The sequence below is a fragment of the Ailuropoda melanoleuca genome, chromosome 2, assembly GCF_002007445.2.
Source record: "Ailuropoda melanoleuca isolate Jingjing chromosome 2, ASM200744v2, whole genome shotgun sequence".
Taxonomy (NCBI): Eukaryota; Metazoa; Chordata; class Mammalia; order Carnivora; family Ursidae; genus Ailuropoda; species Ailuropoda melanoleuca.
The window spans coordinates 13,665,372-13,689,835 of record NC_048219.1 but is presented as its reverse complement, the minus strand read 5'-3'; the positions used below and the strand labels follow the sequence as shown (position 1 = coordinate 13,689,835).

Sequence of the window (24,464 nt, the reverse complement as noted above, 5' to 3'; positions counted from 1 at the left end):
CCAATGCTCTTTAAGATGTGAGGCTTAGAGAAGAGAATCGAGTCTAGCTACTTCCCTATTTTATTTTTATCTATAGTATTCATCACTTATACCACATATTTTATTTAATTATTTTTTTTAAAGATTCTATTTTTAAGTAATCTCTACACCCAATGTGGGGCTCAAACTCACAACCCTGAGATCAAGAGTCACACACTCTACTGACTGAGCCAGCCAGGCGCCCCACTTAATTTAAATCGTATTTATTTTCTACACACACACACACACACACACACACACACGAGAGTGTAAACTCCACAAGGGCAGGAATTTGTTTGTTTTGTTTTATTCACTGCAGTATCCCTAGTGCCTGGAACACTGCCTAGCTCGCAACTGGCACTCAATAAATATTTGTTGAACGAATGAACTCATTTATTTGACACTGATTTTTCTAAGGAATCAAGGGAGAAAAATCATGCATGCTTCTCTGGCAAATTCCTAAAGGAAGGATTTGGAACTGAGTACTGATTCTTAAAGTATAATATAGGAGACATCCCAAATCTGCAAGTCTTCTGTAATGTAACAGATAGCTCCATGAGGGCAGAGGCTGTGTTATATTTCTCTGTATGTATCGTATGCAACATGATGACATGGAGCAGTACAACAGCAAACACACATCTGTAACATCCATATGCATAACATAGTAACAGTTTACATATACTGTGTACCAGCCACTGTGCTAAACACTTTACCTGTATTAACTCATGTAGTCCTCACAATAATCCCATGAGGGTGGTACAATTATTATCTCAATTTTCCAGATTTAAAAAATGAGACAGAAGAGATGAAGGAGCTTGCCCAAGCATACATGACTAGGAAACAATAAAGCTGGAATCCAAACCTAGGGCATCAGACACCGAGGCACGTGCCCTAAACTACCATGTTATATTGTCTCAAATATCTGGGGTAAAATTAAATGGTCTCAGATTTTAGGTTAACTTCCCATACTGCCTGTATACCTCATCTACCAATGGTGTAGGAAGGATTTTGTTACCTATAAATTTTATTCAAGGGCAAATTAAGAATTGGAATATGTTTGGGGCGCCTGAGTGGCACAGTGGTTAAGCGTCTGCCTTCGGCTCAGGGCGTGATCCTGGCGTTACAGGATCAAGCCCCACATCAGGCTCCTCCACTATGAGCCTGCTTCTTCCTCTCCCACTCCCCCTGCTTGTGTTCCCTCTCGCTGGCTGTCTCTATCTCTGTCGAATAAATAAATAAAATCTTAAAAAAAAAAAAAAGAATTGGAATATGTTTGCACAAGAGCAATTTCATATTCTTGTCAAGTACAGCAATCACTAATACCACAGCCCTAAACTGAACTTTTCAAATCACTTTCACATACAGAATTTCACATGAAAACATTCTAGAGTTAGCAAGTCAGATATTATCTCAATAGAGAGGGAAAAAACTAATTAATGAAAAGATGGACAACCCAATCTAAGAATGGCAAAGAACGGAACAAACCCATCACAAAAGAGGATATCCAAATAGCCAGTAAACATATGAAATTGTGTTCAACATGATTAATCACTGGAGGAATGCAAATTAAAACCACAATGAGATACTAACATCCCAAACAGAATGGCTCAAGTTAAAAGGACTGATACTACCAAGTGTTGGTGAGAATATGGAGCAACCAGAAATCTTCATGGAAATGTAAACTGGTACAACCACTCTGGAAAACTCTTTGACAGTATCTATCAATGCTAAATACATGTACTCTCTATAACTTAGCAATTCTACTCTCGGAAATATACTCAGGAGAAAGAGTATTTATATCCACCAAAAATGTAGAAAAATTGTATACTGAATGTACAAAAATATCCATCAATGGTAGAACAGATTAGAATTCTGTGGTATGTCCATATAATGCAATAATATACAGCAATGAAAATGAGTAAACTACTACTTAATACAGTAATGTGAATGAATTCCAGACACAAAAGGAGCAGACACAAAATACCACATATTGTATGGTTACATTCATATTAAGTTCAAAAACAGGCAAAACTAATCTATGGTGATAGTGGTTATCTCTGGGGGTTATCTATTGGGAGGGGCCACAAGGAAGCCTGACAGGGGCTGGGAATGTTCCAGATCTTCACCTAAGTAGTGGTTACATGAGTGTATACATACATAAGAAAAAGTAATTGAGATGCATGTTTAAGACTTGTGTGCGTTACTGCAAATTACATTACATTTGATCTTAATAAAAATGTAGAAAAAAAAGTTGAAAACACAAGAGTTCAGAATCTTACCTTTGATGAGGTACAAGCACATTGTTAATTCCTCCGAGCTTTGCATTTATCTTCAGGCAAAGGTTGGAAAGGGTCTGGGGTGAGGTCTTCACTACATTTTTTACCTGGACACACTGTGTGGCCATACCCAGGAGGGTATCTCCAACACGTTTCACCTCCGCTACAAGGATAAATTCATTAGTTAATTTAAAAATGTTTAAATATTCTCCTAATGACTAAGAGTAGAGGAAAAAATCCACACATAAACATTTACACAGTGCACTGTGCTAGATGTGGTCGTTTCATCTGCTAAACCCCCAGGGCAATTTTTCCTTTTCTTTCCTCCTGCAAGCATTGAAGGTAGCCCACTTCCTTTAGTCTCGAATGCTGCCTGCCACCACTAACTCAGTGCCTTGAAGTTACTTTTTCCACAGGACTGGTCTGGCAAAGGAATCCATCTCCCAGCTCCTCCCTCTGTATACATGCCAGCTCTTTGACTTTCAAGTATTTTTCTCCCACCCGCCCCCTCTTTTTCCTCTAAACATGAGAGATAAACAGTAACAAACGAAACAACTACAGAGGGCACTGAAGACATTTTATAAAGTTCAAATAGCTGGTCTGTGGTTCCCAAATCCTTTATTTAGAAGATAGCCAAAAGAACTTTGTATCACTCTTGTTAAAATAGACACAAACTAAACAGCTTCTTTTCTGGAAGTGGTAGGCTCCCCCACTCTTTCCCACTCTGATATTCCTAAGTGCTTTTCACCAAACATTCTGGTTCTTCCTGCTTTGAGGACTATGCTAGAATCCCGTTGTATGCCCCACACTCATTCCCACTGCATTTCCTGACCCCCATTCTCCGATTCCCTCACAAAGGTTGGGAAGAGCCATGTGGCTGGTTGTGGTCAAGAAGTTGCAAATGTTAAGAGCTTTCCAGAGCTCTCTTTTCTCTCTGCCATGGGGCCAGCAACTTTCCAAATAGCAACTGCTCTGCCAGCCTGGGTCCCAGAGGGAAAATGACATGATGGCATGGAACAGAGGCCACGGTCTACCTTAAGGGACACACAGCAGAAGCAAAAAAATCAACCTTTAGTGCTTTGTGTCACCGAGAGTCTGGGGTTGTTTGTGACTACAGCATAACCTAGCTTATCCTGACCTACTCCCTGAAATCATCCCTCATTCAATATTAAAGGAGTCCATACCGTACACCGGTGTCTTCCCAGGCAAGATAACCACGATTAGCTGGAGGCCCACATAGGTCATTTTCAGGTGTTTGAACATGGGCTCCACACTGTCTGCACCTTGTGCATACTTGCAGAAACACGGCTGACCCTGGATGGGCATTCCTGCATCCTTAGAGATTTTACGGAGCTGGTCAGTGAAACTCCTGTTAAAATAGAACCAGGGGCACAGTGCTTTCATTTCAGAGTACGTTCCTAGCATTTATTTTCCACTAAGATACTTCTTTCAGTTCTGCACATTCTTAGCCAAAATTAAAAATAAACAAACAAAGAAAAAAATCTTTAACTGGTTGCCAAAGACAGGCTGGCAATTGTATCACTGCAATTATAATGCACAAGAATCTGTATTATTAAGCTATCAGGTAATCTTTTTGAATTTTTAAATAATTATGCCTCAACTGGGCCCCAGGAACGAGAATAGCATTTCTGTTCAAAGATTTTTTTTTTTTAATTTTTAATTTTTTTTAAACATTCAAATCAGTAATTCTGAACTAAAGAGAAGCAAAGTCAAAATTTCAGGTAATGTGTATTTTGGTAAGCTTGGCACAAGAATGGTTGGGTAAGCTTGTGTTCAACTGAGAACGTGGAAACACAAAATCGGTATATCTAGGATTACATTCAAACTTGTAACAGATTGGATTCAATAACAATATCAAAAGAAATCATCATGTTAAAAAAAACGAAATTCATTGTGAAGTTTTAGATTTTGGATATAAGAAGTGACTTTAAGCTATGTATAAAGCTTTCAGAATCATTTCTTTTGTACATTTGCCAATATTTTGTAAGATTCCTTTCTTCCTTCCAGCTCCCTTTTCCTGCTTTGATTTTTCCACCCTCCTCACTAACTTCCTTTCTACAGATAGCTGCATCTGTGAGACATGAGCCAACGATCTCAGTTGGTGACCCTGCAGTAAAACAAGCTCCTTGTAAATTATAATGATTAAAAATGGACGAGTTTTTAATCTCAGCTGAAAAGATACAATTAATACCAAAGGAAGCTTCACTAAGAACTCAAGAGTGTGCCAACTGTCTCTGCCTCGGCCTTGTTAGTCACAGGTTTCTGCTTTCAATGTAAGGAAGCTGAGTCAGATTCTTAATGTCATTCCCAAGTTTGCAATTTACTATAATACAAGGTCTTTTTCCTACAGCCAGATGGCGTCACTATAGGAGTCAGGGATGTGGTGCCAGCGTACACAGCACATTCACGTAAAGATGGTATTTTCATATCTGGAAGGGATATTACTAAGCTGAAAATATGAAGATACTCACTTTAGTAAATCTTCCCTACATTGTTTCTGAGGCGCAAAACAAGCAACTGCCCAAACTTTAATTTCAATGCCAGCATAAAACTGCTTTCCTCGCATGTCCCAGACACCCTGGTTGGGTGTGGCTACTGTTTTATTCTTTAAAAAAAAAAAAGAAAAGAAAAGAAAAGAAAAGAAACAAAAGAAAAGAGAAAAGACATTACAATCTAAGGCCATGTTAATGTTGATGAGGGGATAAACAAAACTCTATTTGGTATTAGCCAAAAGACAAAAAGCAATAATGAGCAAAACTATGGGTAAATTCAGCGTGGTGTAGTGGAGAAACCCTGGATTGTTCTCTTGTTGACTGGTTGTTGGAAGGAGCTTGCTGAATGAAATCAAAAGCTTACCCGGCCTCCGTACTGCAGCATTGGTGCTGGAAGTACCCTGCCTGTGAGCTCTGTCATTTCATTGTGGACAACAATACCAAATTCTTTAAGGTATGGATCCGGTCCACCCACCATGCTGTTACTCTTCACCTAAAGAACAGGAAAGCCTGCGTATATAAAAACCAAAGAGTAACTGTGTCCTACCAGGAGTTTTCTATTGTCTTGTTTTCTCATCTGAAAGCTAGCTTATCATGAAGACCATGCCTTACTGACCAGTCTACTGATTTCTTCTTGTCTGTCAGGAGCCGATCTTGCTGTAGCTTTGATCATTGTGGAAGTCTGATTGTCTGTGAGCTTCTTTATACATCGCTGTCCTGCCACGATATTACAGACCTACAGAGAGGCAAAGAGAAATTCGTTTGTGTAATGGTAAACTGTATCTTACCTCTTCCATTCCCCAAAACATGAAAATGCTATTACCTAGTGAAGCTATCTCCCTAAAATATTTTATTTATTTTTTTCAAGACTTATTTATTCATTTGAGAGACAGAGAGAGAGCAAAAACATGCAAAGAGGCAGGGAGGGGCAGAGGGAGAGAAGCAGACTCCCTGATGAGCTGGGAGCCCAATGGTGGGCTGGATTCCACAAACCCAAGATCATGACCTGATTTGAAACCAAGAGTCAGACACTCAACAGACTAAGCCACCCAGGTGCCCCTGCCCAAAATATTTTAGAAATTAATAGGAAATTCTACTACTAGTTTAGAACATGATTTTTTTTTTTAAAACTCATTCAAGAGACTGGCAGATTTGGCAAAGGAAAATTCGGTTTAGCTTACCTCGAGTGGCAAATATGTATGTTTTTGTTCTTGTCCCACTTGGAGACAGGGAAGATGGGGGTATTTCAGCTGCAGACTATACTTCTGCTTAAAATACTGAGCTACTGTGCATTCCATAGCTTGACCATTTTCTAGCTGTAAAGGAAAACTATGGGAGAGAATATTCTTTTTAGAAATGTCTTCACGTTCTTTTTTTCTTAAACAAGCAAACAAACAAAAGCCTAACATCTTCTACCTTGATCAGTCACTTAAAAAACAAAGGTCAATCTTTATTTGACCAGTTTCACTTAAGTCATTTTAGTATTTAATGAGAACAGCGATTCTTGGAATTTTCCATGTTTGTTGAAGGTAGGATGAGAAAAATATTAAATTAAAACTTAAAAAGAAGTTAAAACGAGAAGAAGCTGCAGAACCAGAAAATACAAACTCACTAGAGGTAAGTTGACACCTACAGATAGATATATCATCTCTGGCTGGCTTCCTATACATTATTAAAATCAAATAAGGACTTGGGATCATCCACAAAGGAGTTTTATTTGCTAAAGAGAACTTTTTGTAAAGTGAGTGTAACATACTTATTGGGGCAACATCTCCAGATCCCCAAACCAGGACAAACATATGTGGATTTAGAGGCAACAAGACCAAACACACGAAACTGAGACTGTGCCAGGATATTTGATATAAACTGGAGAGCATGATTTAAGATATTCTCTTTCTTTGGTTCTTCCAGGGGGCAAATTATCTTAAATACTTGGTACAATAATAACTTTAACCTGCTTTTTTAACTGTTACAGCCCTACAACATAACAATGCAGTGAGAATCATCTATGTGATATTTAAATCTACGTGCTTTTAATTTTCATGCAAAGATTACATAAATCTATAAGTAAAATTATTTTTACAGGGTAATGTGAAGAAAATAATGAAAAAGATGCAGTTCTTGAAACAAAAGCTACACTTCTCAATAGTGACTTCATAAGGTTTCAGTCACTTTTTACCCCCTAGAGAATGAAGTCAATAGTATAATTTGAAGAATACATGGAACATCACTTTATAACTCTGAAGAAATTCACATCAGGTGCATATGGGTTCATACAGAAGAATTTATTCAAATCATACTGAATTAATACACCAACATTTAGTCAGAGGTCACCCAAAAGCTTCTACTATCTAGAACAAACCCTTCCCAATGATTTTGATGTATGCTAAAGTTGAAAAATTGAGAACCGTGTAACTAAAACAAAGTCAGACAAGAATATAAACAAACAAACAAACAAAAGGCTTCTGACTCACCAAAATAATGTAAAGTTTATATATTTAAGTTCGTGCTCTTTCCTTGGAGGAGCCAGTATTTATTTATGTCAGACATCAGTTTAAAGATCTTGCTTACAAGAACAAAACTTACATATATAGTAAATAAAAAGCACTTTCATTATATTTTCTCATTTTGCATAGTTCACAGTGGATCGGAAGTCGGGTGATTAGAAAAATAAGATTGGAAAACGGAAATGAGTAGCTGCTGGAGGCATGCCATACACTCTGGCAGCTGGAAAGAAGCGGCAGCGAGCTACAAAAAGAGAAAAATCCAAACAAAACACAAAGCAGTATCTTCTCATGACAGCCTTATATGACTGATAGGACTTAACAGATCCTTTGCGACATGCATTGAGAATTATAACAGTATAATAAATGATGCTTATAATGGTGACTCTGCATTGTTATATAAAAGTTGATCTGTGTTTGGCATCCTTTGTTTAAGAGGTGAAATGAATCAAAGGCAAGAAGAAATAGGTTTTTTAAATGTCTCTATCAAAAATATTTAAAACATATTTTAAAGCTATGGCGCTTAAAAGTGATGATCTCAGTGATTTTGAAACTTGCAATGCGGAATACCATTTTCTCAGATCACAGCAGATTTTTCTGCTACCAAAAATGTAACAGTATCATTTCAGATGTGGTTAACATACGTTTGATGACTGGCTGGCCGTCTAGTCACATTACAAACTCGATATTTTCGTTTCATCTGTCCACAGTGGGTCACCTCCACTTTAAGACCTGAAGTTAAAAAAAAAAAAAAAGTCAAAACATCAGGTCTTAATTAAAATCATAGTGACAAAAACAGGTTCAAATGTTGTCTTCAGAAAGGCACCTCATTGTACAGGACAAAAGTTGCAAGGATATGAGAACAATTTAATCATGTATAGGCAAAAAGTCTTAGCTAAGAAGAAAAACTCAGAACCCAGATGACTTAAAATGTGCAACCTACATAAATTTATTAATTCATTCAATAAATATCTACTAAACACTAACTATTCTGGTATTTTTTTATTAGGTCTAGAGATAGCCCTAATGAAGCTTATGTTGTAGTGAGAGAAGACAGCTAATAACAAGAAAAGAAATTCCAAAGGAGAATAAACCTGTGTTATTTTATTAAAATGTAAGTTTAGGGGCGCCTGGGTGGCACAGCGGTTGAGCGTCTGCCTTCGGCTCAGGGCGTGATCCCGGCGTTATGGGATCGAGCCCCACATCAGGCTCCTCTGTTATGAGCCTGCTTCTTCCTCTCCCACTCCCCCTGCTTGTGTTCCCTCTCTCGCTGGCTGTCTCTCTGTCAAATAAATAAATAAAATCTTTGAAAAAAAAATAAATAAAAATAAAATGTAAGTTTAAAAAAATAATAAAATAAAATAAAATGAAAGGTTTTTTTTAAAGATTTTATTTATTTATTTGACAGAGATAGAGACAGCCAGCGAGAGAGGGAACACAAGCAGGGGGAGTGGGAGAGGAAGAAGCAGGCTCATAGCAGAGGAGCCTGATGTGGGGCTCGATCCCACAACGCCGGGATCACGCCCCGAGCTGAAGGCTTAACCGCTGTGCCACCCAGGTGCCCCAAAATGAAAGTTTTTTTTTTTTTTTTAAAGATTTTATTTATTTATTTGACAGAGATAGAGACAGCCAGCGAGAGAGGGAACACAAGCAGGGGGAGTGGGAGAGGAAGAAGCAGGCTCATAGCAGAGGAGCCTGATGTGGGGCTCGATCCCATAACGCCGGGATCACGCCCTGAGCCGAAGGCAGACGCTTAACCGCTGTGCCACCCAGGCGCCCCCCAAAATGAAAGTTTTTAAGTGGGTAAAGGGTAAGAGTGCCTGATGTGTGCCAGTGACTGGACAAGAAGCTTTATACATCTAATTGCATTTAATTCTTACAAAAAAACTTATAGATACTCGTTATTTTCTTTACCATAGAGATGAGTAAATTAAGGCTCATGACGGTTAAGTAACTAGCCAAGGTCCCACTGATAGAATGGGCCGGCATGGGATGGAAACCCAGGTGTGTCTGACTCCAAGACCCTGCTGCTTGCACCAAGCTGAGCTGCCTTGCTCAGACTACTGTAATGCAAATACCTACCTCTGATTTCTTTGGTAAACTTGACACGCTGGGAATCTGTTAGCGGTTTGGTCTGTTCATTGATGTTCTGAATGTCTAAAACCTCACACATGAACTCAATGATAGGCTGAGCCCGGTAGAAAGCAGTTGCAGACACTAACAAACAGAGAGGGTAGATACTTAGCTTTGGTTCAGAGAAAGGGAAAGCACCAAAAAAACTAGCCAGAAGAGTACAGAGTCAAAAGAGAAGTCTATTGTACCGTCAATGTTGAGCATCATGTTCCACATAGCAGGTCTCACAGACTGATGAAAGCCGAACCAAACCTCTCTGCCCCCTCCCAGAGGGTGATAGTAACCTTCGGGAGGTGAGAAAAAAGAACGACCCACTGGAGTGTACCTGAAGAAATGAATTTGCATGTTTTACAAGCAAAAACTTAAAAGGTCTTTCATTTTACTCTCAATAAACTCTATTTATTTTATTTATTTATTTTTAAAAGATTTTATTTATTTATTTGACAGAGAGAGAGAGAGAGACAGCCAGCGAGAGGGAATACAAGCGGGGGGAGCGGGAGAGGGAGAAGCAGGCTCCCAGTGGAGCAGGGAGCCCGATGTGGGGCTTGATCCCAGGACTCCAGAATCACTCCCTGAGCCGAAGGCAGACGCTTAACGACTGAACCACACAAGCGCCCCATCAACTTTATAAACTTTATAAACAAACTTGAAACCAAGTTTGAACTGTGACTTACGCAGAAACTTTTCAATGGTTCTAATGCAAACTACCAAAAAAATCTGACATTTGTGGGAATGAACTCAAACTAAGGTACTAACCTCATGGAGGGAAGGTGTCTTGTGATGACATCAAGTGCTTGTACTGAGTCATCTGGGACTTCATTCAAGTGCCCAGCCAAAGCTTCTAAAAGCAACTGAAGGCTCACAACTGATACCCACTGAACAGACACTTTAAAGGTTTGGTCTTTACCCTCACCTGGAAGAGTCACTTCCATATCAACCTAAGGGGAAAAAAAAATCACAGTTACATATATATATTTACAGAGTATAAAAGAAAGATCCCAGGAATACTCAACGTAGTATTTGCATAAGGGTATTTATTTTAACACTTTCTGTAATTGCAGAACATTGGAAACAACCTAAGTGTCCATCAAGAGGGGAATAATATAATATTAACTATTATGTAATAGTTTGAAAATAAGGTCAATGTTACAACATGGATGAACCTTGAAAACATTATGCTAAGTGAAATACGCCAGACACAAAGGGACATATATTGTATGATTCCACTTACATGAAGTACATAGAATAGTCAAATTCATAGGGACAGAAAGAGGGAGGGGCAGAAGGAGAGGGAGAGAGAGAATCTCAACCAGGCTCCACACACGGAGCCCAACACAGGGCTCGATCTCACAACCCTGAGATCATGACCTGAGCCAAAATCAAGAGTCAGATGCTTAACCAACTGAGCCATCCAGGCGCCCCAAGACCTAAGGTAGAATAGTGGGTACCAGGAACTGGGGGAAGGGGACAGGAGAACTTAATGCTGAGTGGGTATGTACTTTCGGTTTGGGATGATAAAAAAGTTCTGGAGATTGATAGTGGCTATGATTGCACAACAACGTGAATACACCAAATGCCACTGAATTGTACACTTAAAAATGGTTAAAATAGTAAATTTTATGTTATGCATACTTTACCACAATAAAAAAGAATTTGAATTAAATAAATGAGAAGGTGTATTTAAATGTACAGAACTGGAAAGATCTCCCAGACATATTGTTAAATGAAAAAGCAAATCCTTAGCACAGTTCAATAAGAATAGTTCAAATAAGAATATACATAAGCATATGCATAAATAGCTAATGCACATAAAACTATCTGAAAGGATACACACCGAACTATTAGAGTAGTTTCTTCTAAAAAGGAAAATGGGATTGGGGGATGCAGGCAGGTAGGGAGGCAGGAAATCTCAGTATTTCTAGATTTCTTTTTTTTTTAAAGATTTTATTTATTTATTTGACAGAGAGAGACAGCCAGCGAGAGAGGGAACACAAGCAGGGGGAGTGGGAGAGGAAAATGCAGGCTCATCGCAGAGAAGCCTGATGTGGGGCTCGATCCCAGAACGCTGGGATCACGCCCTGAGCCAAAGCCAGACGCTTAACGACTGCGCCACCCAGGCGCCCCAGTATTTCTAGATTCCTAAGTAAGTTTATAAGGAGTATATGTTTACATATTGCTTTTCTAATTTAAAAACTAAACTAGTAAAAGAAAACGTTATTATGGTATTATGAATATTTTCATAAGTGGGTGTTTTCTATAATCTATAATTTTCTATAATCTATAAAAACTCCATTGTTCAGATTCATATAGCAAGTACATTAGCAACATGAAAAACTTGGCATATATGTAATCAACCTAATCTAATCTAATTCTAATAATTATAGTCAACCTAAATTCTAATGCTAATCTCATCTCCGATTATTGATTAACTAAGGGACAAGAGAATATGGACACAGTTAAGAAACCTATCATCACCATGTGAAACAACTCTAAGAATTAAGTTGTTGTTAGAAAGAGAAACAGTTTTGTCCTATGTAAACGACCTAAGTCTAATATGCATTTCTGGCTGTTAACACTTACCCTATCCCGTCCAATTGGTAGTGGATGTGCTGTGTACATGTTTCTTTTGCCATCATAGCCAGGCTGCCGATCACCAAATATTTGCATCTTGAAGTGCCGCACCATTGTATCTACTACCTCTCTTAACAGTAATGGAGAGAGTGGCAGTTAGCTTCGAGAAATGGTGAGCAGTAAGGAAACTATCGCCATACCTTAATCACCTCCACTGAGTTCAAAACTACTTGGGAAAAGTAAGAGTTATAGTTATAATTGACCTCAGGTATTAAAAAAATAGTTAACAACGGTCAACGAAAGAAAGTAGCAACAAGGGAACAAAACCAGCTGCGAGATGATAAGAAAAGCAGGGAATAAAAACAGAGCATAACATTTATGGCATCCTCTCAAACACTTGACTTTCATAATCCTCTCCCATGACAAATATAGCCTTACGAGAACAACCTATCTTAGGTATCCAAGTTTGGCATGAGTACTCATAATTGAACCGCGCTAAATGTGTTAGCAAATAAACATCCTCATTCAAGTATCATGGTTTCAGAAAAAAGAGTGGGCGGAAATTCAGAAATGTGAGGACCAATAAATCCAAGATGCGTCATACTCAAAGTCAACCCCTTTGTCTAATGCTGGTAATTTATTACTCTTCATACTGTCTTGTTTAACTCCAAAGAGCAGTGTAGAGAAGGAAATGTAAAATATTGTCATTCCATAAAGATTACCAATGTAGTTTCTTTCTTTTTAGAATGAAAGCCTTTCCCTCAATCAAGCATGCACAGCTTTACCTAAGAGTTCTTGTGCACGTGCCAGACCGCACTGTCTGTAGGCTCTGAAGTAAAGGCAGTCGCAGGATAACTACAGTATATGGTTTAAGATGGACAGATCTGAGTCTGTACAATTTTGGAATGCTAGAGTTAAGAAAACTGTATCTTACCAATGTTTAGTGAGTGCTACAGGTGGCAACTGTATCTTAAAAGCCAAAATACATCACAACTAGCTAAGGCATTCATATTCTGCAAACAAAATCTATGGAAAAGATACACATTTATAATCCAAATTGTGCAACTGAAAACAATTGATGGAAAAATGTAGTATCGCATATTAACGATTTAAAAAAGCTATCTTAAGAATAATACATTTTCATATCGGAAGGGTAATTTCTCATCTTACATTCTTAAATTACAACCATAAATTGTTTTATAGTGAAGAGATATTTTCACCTCTATTCTCACTTAATCTTTGTGAGACAGATAGGGTAATGATTACTGTCTCCATAGTAGAAAGAGAAAAAAAATTCAGAATAGGTAAGTGATCTGCCCCTGGTCACACAGTGATTGAGCGGCAGAGCTGCGTGACCTTGGGCAAGTTACTGAATCTCCCATTACCTGTTTATTTTCTTTGTAATATCATAATAATCATAATAATCATAATACCTACCACAAAAGTTTGTTGTATTAAGTGAATAAATACACACAGAATATTTAGAACAGAGCTTGTCATACAATAAGACTACTTACTCTGGTGTGTTCATGGATACGACTCCAAGAATTTTCCTCTTTCCTGAATTATCAAATTTTTCCTCTTTACTGGATTATTTCCTTCAGCATACAGATATGCTATAGTTTCTCTCTTCTTCAAAAAAATTAAACTTCCCTGACCTGACTTCCTCCTCATTGGAACATCCCACTTCTCTGTTCCCCTTTGTGTCAAAATCCCTTAAAGGAGTTGTCTCTAATTGCTCTTCTCCTGTCTCTCTTAAACCTTCTCCGCCTTCCCTCCACCAAAACTACTCTTATCAAGGTCCCCAGTGGGCTCCACAATGCTAAATTCAGTGCTCCTTGAACATTAGATGATAAATTCCTCCAACTTAAAACATCTTCCCTTGCCTCCTCACTCTGTCCCAGTTCTCGCCTATCCCAGTGGCCTCTCCATGCTAGTCTCCTGGCTAATAATCCTCATCTCCCCAATTTTAAAATATTGGGGTGCCCCAGGACTCAGTCTCGGAGTCTTCCTTTCTCTAACCACATTCACTTCCGATATAATTTTACCTGGCTCATGGCTTTACCACCAATATGGTGATGACTCTCAAAGGTTTGTCTCTAGCGTGAACCTCTCCCCTGAATCCAACTTCATCTATTCATCTCCCCACTCAGCATCTCCACTAGGATGTCTCAGAGACATCTCAGCCCTAATGTGTCCAAAACAGGTCTCCTGATCTGCCAGCCCTGTTGACCGCTCCCATAGTTTTCCTCATCCCAATAAACGGCAACTCCATTTTTCCACTTGCATAGGACAAAAACCCTGGGATCGAGCATGACTCATTTCTTCCCTCATACCCCATGTTCCATCCATCAGCACATCTTGGTGACACCACCTCCAAAAGTTATTAAAAATATCTCAGTGGCTCCCCCCCACCCCCATTCTCTGTCTTCTTTCCCTGATTTATTTTTCTTCATAGCACTTATCACTAACATGTAATATGTTTTATTTGCTTATTCATTTATTTTTGGTCTTCTCCCCTGTTAGAATATAAGCTCCTCAAGGGTAGAAACTTTCGCCTTTTTTGTTCATGCTGTATTCCCAGGGCATAGAACAATACCTGGTACGTAGTAAGCACTCAATAAAATAGTCATTGAATGGATTAATGTTAGCCATTAATACCACTTCTATTGTAATTGATCTCAGTTATACAACAGTCAAGCAATTTTGGGCTTGCATGAGATTAAACTGTACCAGAAAGCCATATTATTGATGTATAATGAGAAACAAAAATCAAGCAGCATAAAATATTGTGCTTGACAGCACAGGCATTCTTAGAAAGGCAAGAATACTAATATTAAGGATTGCTTAACCATCCTGGCATGAAAACAGGGAAAAGGTAAGTAGGTGTTCTTAGCATTGTAAAAATACCTACTACAGGACTATGTCTTCACACTTGGTAAATTCCTGCCACACAAACCACAAGGCTTAATTCATCTCATCTAGAGCCCTCTTGGGTAATGTGAGAACTAAACAGAGCTTCTCTCCGAGCTTACTTTTTTCAATACTCCAAGATGATTCTTCTGCCTTCGCACTGACATTTTTCTCATGTCCGATACTAACACTTAATAATAAAATCTGAATTTACAGATAGTTTTTTTTTAAGATTTTATTTTTAAGTAATCTCTACATCCAACATGGGGCTCAAACTCACAACCCCGAGATCAAGAGTTGCATGCTCCACCAACTGAGCCTGCCAGATGCCCCTGAATTTTCAGACAGTTCTAACTTCCCATGGACACTAATGCCTCACCTTTTTTTATTTATTATTTAAATTTCTGCTACCATTGGACAATAAGAGTGACATTCTCCTTCATTCGATAAGTATTTACTTATTGAACAATGATGTATCCAGCACTCTGCCAGAATGTGGGGAGGATAACCAAGCATGAAACAACAAGGCTGCTATCAAGAAACTTACCATCTTAGAAAACAAAGCCTACATGTTGAAAGAATTTAGAGAACAATATGATACACAATAAATAAGTTATATGCACTTAAATATATAGTAGTTTTTCTAATCCTTACCTGTTGACTCTGCGAGGCCGTTTTTCTGGTTTAATATCCACATCGTAGTGATACACGTCTATTTTAGGAATCTGAACCTGAAAATGATTGGCTAACAGTCGAATTGGTTTTCCAACAGTTCCAAGGCCAGGACGACGAGGTGGCTGAAACAGGCTGGCTGGAGGTCCTGAAGAGATTGAAAGACATTTGATGTGCTATTTGGTCATAAAGGATATTATTCCCTTTGTGATCATAATGATAGTAATAATAATAGATATAATTATTGAGATCTTATTATTCATGGAACATACTCTGATATTAAGAGTTTGTGGTATCTTGGGGCGCCTGGGTGGCACAGCGGTTAAGCATCTGCCTTCGGCTCAGGGCGTGATCCCGGCGTTATGGGATCGAGCCCCACATCAGGCTCCTCTGCTATGAGCCTGCTTCTTCCTCTCCCACTCCCCTGCTTGTGTTCCCTCTCTCGCTGGCTGTCTCTATCTCTGTCGAATAAATAAATAAAATCTTTTAAAAAAAAGAAGAGTTTGTCGTATCTTTTAACCTAAGGTTTCCTAGATTTCTAAATATTTTGCCATGTGGCAAATATTCAAAATATTCAAATATTTTGAATCTGGGGGACATCAAAGTTATATAGACAGTATAATGAACTCCTCTCAGACACAGGCTACAGCAGAAAACCTCTTACAAGCATCACTACATCTACAGGTAGGCTTACAAACTTATACGCATTTTTTAAAAGATTTCATTTTTAAGTGATCTCTACACCCAGTGTGGGGCTCAAACTTACAACCCTGGAATTGAGAGTTGCATGCTACACTGACAGAGCCAAAATTATATGCATTTGAAAATAAAACCATCTCTAAGCTCTAGGGGCGATCACTATGCTCGGGCTGGAGAAGATCCATTAATCCTTCACAAACTAGCCTACATTATTATAATTTGTACGGACAGGAGGAGATTAACAGCAGCTATATTTATTAATCTACTTGCTAATTTAGATAGTGAAACAATACCAATAATGCTAAACTTTATCATTTATAACCTCATGTTTGCAGAATCTGGACAATGTGACACTTCTTGATCATAACGTCTAGTTCATTTATTCAACACTTATTCACTTATTCCATGTCTAACCTGCACTGCAGATTCAGGAAAAAGAGTTTCTGCCTTCAAGAGCTTACAGTCTAGACCAGTGTTCTCAACCTGGGGGAGACAGTGTCCCCCAGGAAACACCTGACAAATGTCTGGAGACATTTCTGGTTGTCACCACTCAGAGGGTGCTATTGATGTATAGTGGGTAGGGGCTAGGAGCAGCTAAACATCCTGGAGTACACAGGACAGCCCCTACAACAAACAAGTATCTATCCAAATATCAACAGTGTTGAGGGTGAGGAACCCTAGTCTAGACAGAGCAGTCATTTCAAATTATTCCATTGATGTTTCATAAAATATTCCACAAAAAGAAAGGATTCCATAAGCTAAAGAAACTGCACATCTCTCCCCTTCTCAAAATTCCAATGTACATTATTGTATCAAATTCTCTAATGAGTTTTATAATAAACAAATCTGTTTAATTATTTACCCAACTTATTTTTTCCCCTAAACTCTCTCTTTTTAGAATCAAATATCCACCAAAATTAAGGAGATAAGGATTGAGGAAATACAGACTAGGAAATATTTGGCTCTAGAAAACCTTACTTCTTTCTGATGATAATGTCAAGTAGACACTGGCCTAAAAAATAAACATCTTTTCTGGAATGAATAGGTGTGAATAAAGTGGGCTGTGAGTACAGTGGAAAGTTACAACAGGTTCTTATTGCTATGGCATTTTGCCAAGAACAAAGACAATTCACTAAGGAGAGAAAACTTTAAAGCAAGAAGCTATTCTGGTCCAACATCACTTAGGAAGAATCAAAGCAAACACTTTAATGAGATGTGTGTTGACAGATCTCCATATACTAACTTTTAAAGTTTTTGAAAATCTCACATATTAAATTCATTGTTCAATCTTTCCCTAACTTGTACTCATCCTTCAAAACTCAGGTTAGGTGTGACTTCTTTACTGGAAGTTTCCCAGACTGGAAGATGCATCCTTGGTGTACCCAAGACTCTGTATAAGGGAGCACTTAGCACAAGTACATAGAAAGAAACAACATTTAAATATTGTCCCATCCACTAGGCTGCAAATTCTTAGAAGGAATGGATCTCCAATTCATTGTTATCTCCTCAATACTTCATTCAAGGACTCGCACATAATAGGAATTCAGTAAATGTGTAACTGAATGATACAGACATACCTCATTTAATTGCACTTTGCTTTACTGTGCTTTGCAGATATTACATGTTTTACAAATTGAAGATTTGTGGCAATCCTGCATTGAGCAAGACCATTGGTGTTATTTTTCAAACAGCATTTGCTCATTTCTCGTCTCTGTGTCACATTTTGGTAATTCTCACAATATTTGAAACTTTTTCATTATTATTATGCTTGTTATGGTGATCTGTGATCAGTGATCTTTGAGTTGCTGTTCTAATTGTTTTGGGGTGCCATGAACTGCAACCACATGAGACAATAAATTTAATCCATAAATGTTGTGTGTTCTGACAGCTCCACTGACTGGCCATTTCCCTCTCTTTCTCTCCTTGAGGATCCCTGTTCCCTGAGACACTACAACACTGAAACTAGGCCAATTAATAACCCTACAATGGCCTTCAAGTGTTCAAGTGAAAGGAAGAGTCACATGTGTCTTACTTCCAATCGAAAGCTAGTAATGATTAAGCTTAGTGAGGAAGGCATGTCAAAAGCCAAGACAGGCCAAAAGTAGGCCTCTTGTGCCAAACAGTCAGCCAAGTCAAGAATGCAATGGAAAGTTCCTGAAGGAAGTTAACAGTGCTATTACAGCGAATGCATGAATGATAAGAAAGCAAAACAACCTTATTGCTGATATGCAGAAAGGGGTCTGGAGAGATCAAATGAGTCACAAAATTCCCTTAAGTCAAAGCCTAACCCAGACCAAGGCCTAATTCTCTTCAATTCTATGAAGGCTGAGAGAGGTGAGGAAGCTGCAGAAGAAAAGTTTGAAGCTAGGGGCACCTGGGTGGCTCAGTCAGTTGGGCATCTGACTCTTGATTTTGGCTCAGGTCATGATCTTAGGGTCCTGAGACCGAGCCTCCCCACCCTCTGCCCCATCAGGCTAAGCACGGAGCCTGCTTGAGATTCTCTCCCTCTCTCCCTGCCCCCTAACCCCTGCTTGTGCTCTCAAAAAAAAAAAAAGAAAGAAAGAAAGAAAGAAAGAAAAAGAAAAAAAAAGAAAAAGAAATATGAAAGAAAGAAAAAGAAAGAAAGAAAGAAAGAAAGAAAGAAAGAAAGAAAGAAAGAAAGAAAGAAATGGTTGAAGCTAGAAGAGGTTGGTTCATGAGGTTTAAGGAAAGAAGCCACCTCCAGAACATAAAAGTGCAAGGGGAAGTGGCAGGTGCTGACAGAGAAGCTGCAGCAAGTTCTCCAAAAGGTCTGGTTAAGACAATGAAGGTGGGGGCGCCTGGGTGGCGCAGTCATTAAGCGTCTGCCTTGGGCTCAGGGTGTGATCCCGGCGTCATGGGATCGAGCCCCACGTCAGGCTCCTCTGCTATGAGCCTGCTTCTTCCTCTCCCACTCCCCCTGCTTGTGTTCCCTCTCTCGCTGGCTGTCTTTCTCTGTCAAATAAATAAATCAAATCTTTAAAAAAAAAAAAAAGACAATGAAGGTGGCTATAGATTTTCAGTGTGGTTGAAACAGCCTTATACTGGAAGAAGAGATCACCTAGGACTTTCATAGCTGGAGAGAAGAAGTCAATGCCTGGCTTCAAAGCATCAAAGGACAGACCAATTCTTGTTAATGGCTAATGCAGCTGGTGACGTTAAGCTCAAGCCAGTGTTCATTCTGAAAATCCTAGGGTCCTCAAGAATTATGCTAAATCTATTCTGCCTGTGCTCTATAAATGAAATAACAAAGCCTGGATGACAGCACATCTGTTTATAACATGGCTTATCGAATACTTCAACTCCCTGTAGAGAAATACTACTCAGGCAAAAAAGATTCCTTCCAAAATAGTACTGCTCATGAACAATGCACCTGGTCACCCACAAGCTCTGACAGAGGTATACAACGAGATGAGTGTTGTTTTCATGTCTGCTAACACAACATCCATTCTGCGGCCCATAAATCAAGGAGTAATTTTGACTTTCAAGGCTTATTACTTGAGAAACACATTTCGTAAAGCTATAGCTGTCCTAGAGAGTGATTCCTCTGATAGATCTCGGCAAAGAGAATTGAAAACCTTCTAGAAAGGATTCACCATTCTAGATGCCATTAGGAAGATTCAGGGTTCAGGGGAAGTGCTCAAAATATCAGCATTAATAGGAGTTTGGGAGAACGTGATTCCCACCCTCCTGGATGACTGTGAGGGGTTCAAGACTTCCAGGGGGAAAATAGCTGCAGATGTGGTGGGAACGGCCAGGGAGCTGGAATTAGAAGTTGAGCCTGAAGACGGGACTTAGTGGGTGCAATCTCATGATAAAACTTCAAAGGATGAGGAGTTGCTTCTGCGGATGAGCAAAGAAAGTGGTTTCTTGAGATGGACTCTATCCCTGGTGAAGATGCTATGAAGATTGTTGAACTGACCACAAAGGACCTAGAATATACAAACTCAGTTGATAAAGCAGTGGCAGGGTTCAAGAGGATAGACTCCAATTCTTTTTTTTTTTTTATTTTAAGATTTTATTTATTTATTCGACAGAGACAGAGACAGCCAGTGAGAGAGGGAACACAAGCAGGGGGAGTGGGAGAGGAAGAAGCAGGCTCATAGCGGAAGAGCCTGACGTGGGGGCTCGATCCCATAACGCCGAGATCACGCCCTGAGCCAAAGGCAGACGCTTAACCGCTGTGCCACCCAGGCGCCCCTAGACTCCAATTCTGAAAGAAGTTCTATTTTGGGTAAAATGCTATCAAACATCACTGCATGCTACAGAGAAATCATTCATGAAAGGAAGAGTCAATTGATGTGGCAAACTTCATCACTGTCTCATTTTAAGAAGTTGCCATAGCCACCTCAAACTTCAGCAACGTTGCCTGATCTGTCAGCAGCCATCAACATCAAAGCAAGAGCCCTCACCAGCAAAAAGATTATGACTCGCTGAAAGCTCAGATGATGGTTAGCACTTTTTAGCAATAAAGTATTTTTTAATTAAGGTATGTACATTTTTTAGACATGATGCTATTGCACACTTAGACTACAGTATAGTGTAAACCTAAATTTTCTATGTACTGAGAAACCAAAAAATTCATTGGATTTGCTTTCTTGTGATAGTCACTCTATTGTGGTGATCTGAACTGAACCCACAATATCCCTAAGGCATGCCTGTACCAATCATCTCTGTAGCAGCTCCAGATAGAGACTGAACAGAAACCCAGTCATTCCTAAAACCCAAGAATTGACTATTACTTTTCACTTACACAAAAGCACATAATTTATACTAAAAATACGATTGCTTGGAATCGAGTTCCACTTCTGGTGTACAAGGGATCTACTCTGGCTGTGGTAAGACATTTAAAAACAAGGTAAGAGGTAAATAATAAATAGTTTCAGAGGTGATAGGCACACTGAATTAACCCAATTAAATCATATAGATAAGTTAGCTCTCCATAGTCTAAGGTACATTTAAACAATCATTATATCATAAGTATTTTATGATAGAAATTCAGAAACAGAAATTTGGAGCAAAGGACTTGCCCAAGGACATAGGGCTTTGATTTTAAATTGTGACTAGGATTTAGGTTGGGATTAGGTTTCCCAATTCCCAGCCCACTGCTTTTTCTTCCTCAATGTACTTCACAATCCTAAGGTATCTATGCATCTCTGAAGGACTTGATGCCAAAGGGACAGAGGCAGAGGAAATGAAAGAAGTGGGACTAATGGAGAAATGTAAGTAGTGTGTGCCTTTTCCTTGGTAAGAGAGAAAAGCTAGAAGGTGAGTGGTCATTTCTTTGAGTAAGTTTGGATTTATTTAGAAGACTATAATCTAAAATTTTCCAAAAGCTGGTTTCTTTGAATTCAGCAAACTACTTACAAAGAAATAAAGCCTAATGGCTAAGGCAGAACCAAACTGTGGAGGTTTCAATCCTGGATTTACCACTCCTTAACTGCACAATCTTGGGCGATTGTCTTAGTCACTGTGTGCCTCAGTTTCCTCAGCTGTTAAAGATGGGAGGTGTGGTAATAATAGCATCTACTTCATAAAGCAATTGTGGGGATCCCATGAGATAACGTATACATAAAGCTTAACACGGTGCCTCATAATACTAAGTGCTCAATAAATGTTAGCCGTTACGATTGTACTTGCATAAATGTTAGAGTCAGTGCTCAAAGGTCCCTGGGCTTTATAATGGGCACATCTCCAAAAGTTGGTGAGAAAGTCAGAAAATTACATCTTCCGAAGAGGAAACAAACATTACTCAACACCGACTGGATGAAGTCAGCCTGAAATGAAGAGAAGAGCAATAGACTAGGGGTCAGATGACCCAGACTCATCTGCATTTCACCACTCAGCCTTGAGATTTTGATAAAGTCACTTAAGCTCTCTGAATCTCTTTATTCATCTGTAAAGTGGGGCCAATGCTACCTTCCCTACCTCACAGAAGATCAAATGAGCTAAGAGCTATGAAAGCACCTTCCAAACTCTAAAGCACTGTAAAAATAAAAGTTATCATTAATATAGCCAAAATAACTGGTAATCTGACTAGCTATATTTCTAAATTACTATTGTCAGAAACCAAAATGGGGTAAGGAGAGAGCACGGCAAGACTGAGAATATGTCAGTGATTATTCAAGCAAGGAGGGCACAAAGCACTAGAGTGGTGTGCTTCAACAAAGCTGAAATGCTTCTCTGAGTTCTAAAACAGCCTGGATAAAATATCCCACAAGACTATCAACTCCCTTTGCTCCAATTCTATGCTCAGCAAGCAGCTTATTATTAATTGGGTTTCCAAGGTACTGTGACACCTGAAAACGGGTTTGCTAGACAGCAGGGAAGAAAATATTCTAGTTAACAGAAAAGATCTATGTGACATTTTGATTTATACATTTGTGTCTTAAAACTGTGCTTAGTGAGAATTAATTTTTCAAGATCCTGAGTGAGCTAAGTCTTCAAATCTGCAAAAGCTAAAATCAACCCCCCCCCAAAGTCCCTAGGGGGTTCATAACTCTACCAGGTTGATCTTTTCCATGAAATTCAGTTTGTATACACAGTTACATAGTCTCTTCCAGCATCAGCTCATAAATGCAACAGTTGCTTCAATTATGAATTACTAACTGGGAGGGAAGAGGAAACATTTAAGTATCTACAATGCATTAGTCTCCACGATAAGACTTCTCATACACATTATCTCATTTCACTCTCACAACAATCTTGCAGCACATAATTATTATTACCCTCATTTTATAGATGAGTAAATGAAAGTTCAAAGGAATTAAGTAATTTGCCCAAGGTTATACAACTATTAAATTACGAGACTGGATTTGAACAGAAGTCTGTTACATTCCTGAAGACGTGATCATGCCTTTGGCTGGGGGACACAGTTGAAGTAAACCAGTTGTAATACTCGGATTGAGGCTTATCAAATAATATTAATGTCACAAAACCAATTTATTTTTAAAAGGCATATGAAATTTGATTATGGGGGCCTTTAAAAAATACTTAAAGCAGCAAATTAAGGTGGGCTTTAATTATTCAGTTATATAAACAAGTTCTAAGCAAACAAATCTGCAAAGTTTTCAAACTCAAATAGTAAAGTGAATTTTCTACACATTAAAAAAATGAAATGCCCTACAACTAAATCCACTATGTAGATAAGGTTTGATATTAAAGTTGATTCTATCACAGCCTCTAAAACCTGCCCTACTTAGCCAAGGCATTAGAAACCCGTTGGGGTTTGAGGAGGGAGCACCAGGTTCCCAACCTGCAGAGCTTTTGTTACAACCTGGGATGCTTCTTTGGTTTGGGCAGAACTGGGAAAGATAAACAGAGGTCATTCATAAAGATGGGGAATTACAGTTTCCAAAGCACTTTCACCTCCATTTAATCCTCACAACCACCTATAACCCGGTTAGAAGAGAACTCAGGGCATTAAAGCCTATCCTAGAATGGACTCGCTGGTAACTTGCCTGTCACTAAGGTGATAGCCCAGATCACCCCGGGACTGTTGCACAAACTGACAGAGGCATAGGACCATATCTCCCGAGACTTCAGGGCCTTCGAGAAAGGGTGGGTACTTTGCCCCTTGGCCTTTGGGGGTCATGAGAAGTGTTTGGAGGAAGTTCTTCTTCCTTATCTGAGGGCTCTGGACCGTCTACCAGCGCAAAGAAAAACACGGGTGTGGCCCCATGCCAAGAATACCACTGGTAGTAGGAGGGGGTCCTTCCCGGCCCAGTCCAGCCCAGGCCTCAGTTGAGCACCTGGCACAGATCATTCCTTCTGAGGCCCAACCTGGCCCGCCTCAACCCTGGCGCACAGACCACCTCCCCGAGGTTGGGTTAGGTCTCTCGTCTACCTGGGGACGGGGGTCACCATCCTGGGCCTGCCTCCCTTAGACCTGAGACCTGGCTCGTCTCTCCAGGCTGGAGTGCGGTCTCCGCCCCCCAAGGCCCGGGTCAGCTCCCTCCGCCTTGTGCCATGGGGCACCGATCCCCTTCCCCCACGCCTGCCGGCCGGAACCCAGGCAAGAACGGCCGATGGGGGAGACCCGGAGCGACCCGCCCGCCCGCCCACCAGTCCCCGCCGCAACCGAGCCCCGGCCCGAGCGCGCTCCTCACCGGGTCCCAGAGCCTCCATGGCGGCGGCGGGGGCCGCCT

The 24,464-nt window shown here is 39.6% G+C and overlaps 1 protein-coding gene across 4 annotated transcripts in view; it reads right to left on the bottom strand.

Annotated features, from left to right (window-relative positions):
• The window catches only part of AGO4 (argonaute RISC component 4), a 38,244-nt gene extending 13,786 nt beyond the window's left edge, over positions 1 to 24,458 (bottom strand). For 3 of the 4 annotated variants that reach the window (XM_034649064.1, XM_034649068.1, XM_034649074.1), the window contains exons 1-13: positions 24,426 to 24,458; positions 15,583 to 15,748; positions 12,025 to 12,145; positions 10,201 to 10,382; positions 9,633 to 9,769; positions 9,394 to 9,528; positions 7,956 to 8,043; positions 5,989 to 6,136; positions 5,424 to 5,543; positions 5,172 to 5,300; positions 4,787 to 4,920; positions 3,479 to 3,663; positions 2,298 to 2,457 (exon numbers count right to left, since the gene is read on the bottom strand). In XM_034649064.1, the coding sequence (XP_034504955.1) occupies positions 2,298 to 2,457; positions 3,479 to 3,663; positions 4,787 to 4,920; positions 5,172 to 5,300; positions 5,424 to 5,543; positions 5,989 to 6,136; positions 7,956 to 8,043; positions 9,394 to 9,528; positions 9,633 to 9,769; positions 10,201 to 10,382; positions 12,025 to 12,145; positions 15,583 to 15,748; positions 24,426 to 24,444 (1,724 nt within the window). In that variant the 5' untranslated portion in view covers positions 24,445 to 24,458. Of the gene's footprint in view, positions 1 to 2,297; positions 2,458 to 3,478; positions 3,664 to 4,786; positions 4,921 to 5,171; positions 5,301 to 5,423; positions 5,544 to 5,988; positions 6,137 to 7,955; positions 8,044 to 9,393; positions 9,529 to 9,632; positions 9,770 to 10,200; positions 10,383 to 12,024; positions 12,146 to 15,582; positions 15,749 to 15,872; positions 15,993 to 24,425 lie in introns of those variants that run through there. The other variant, XM_034649069.1, reaches the window with a different exon arrangement.
• Positions 24,459 to 24,464: the final 6 nt, after the last annotated feature.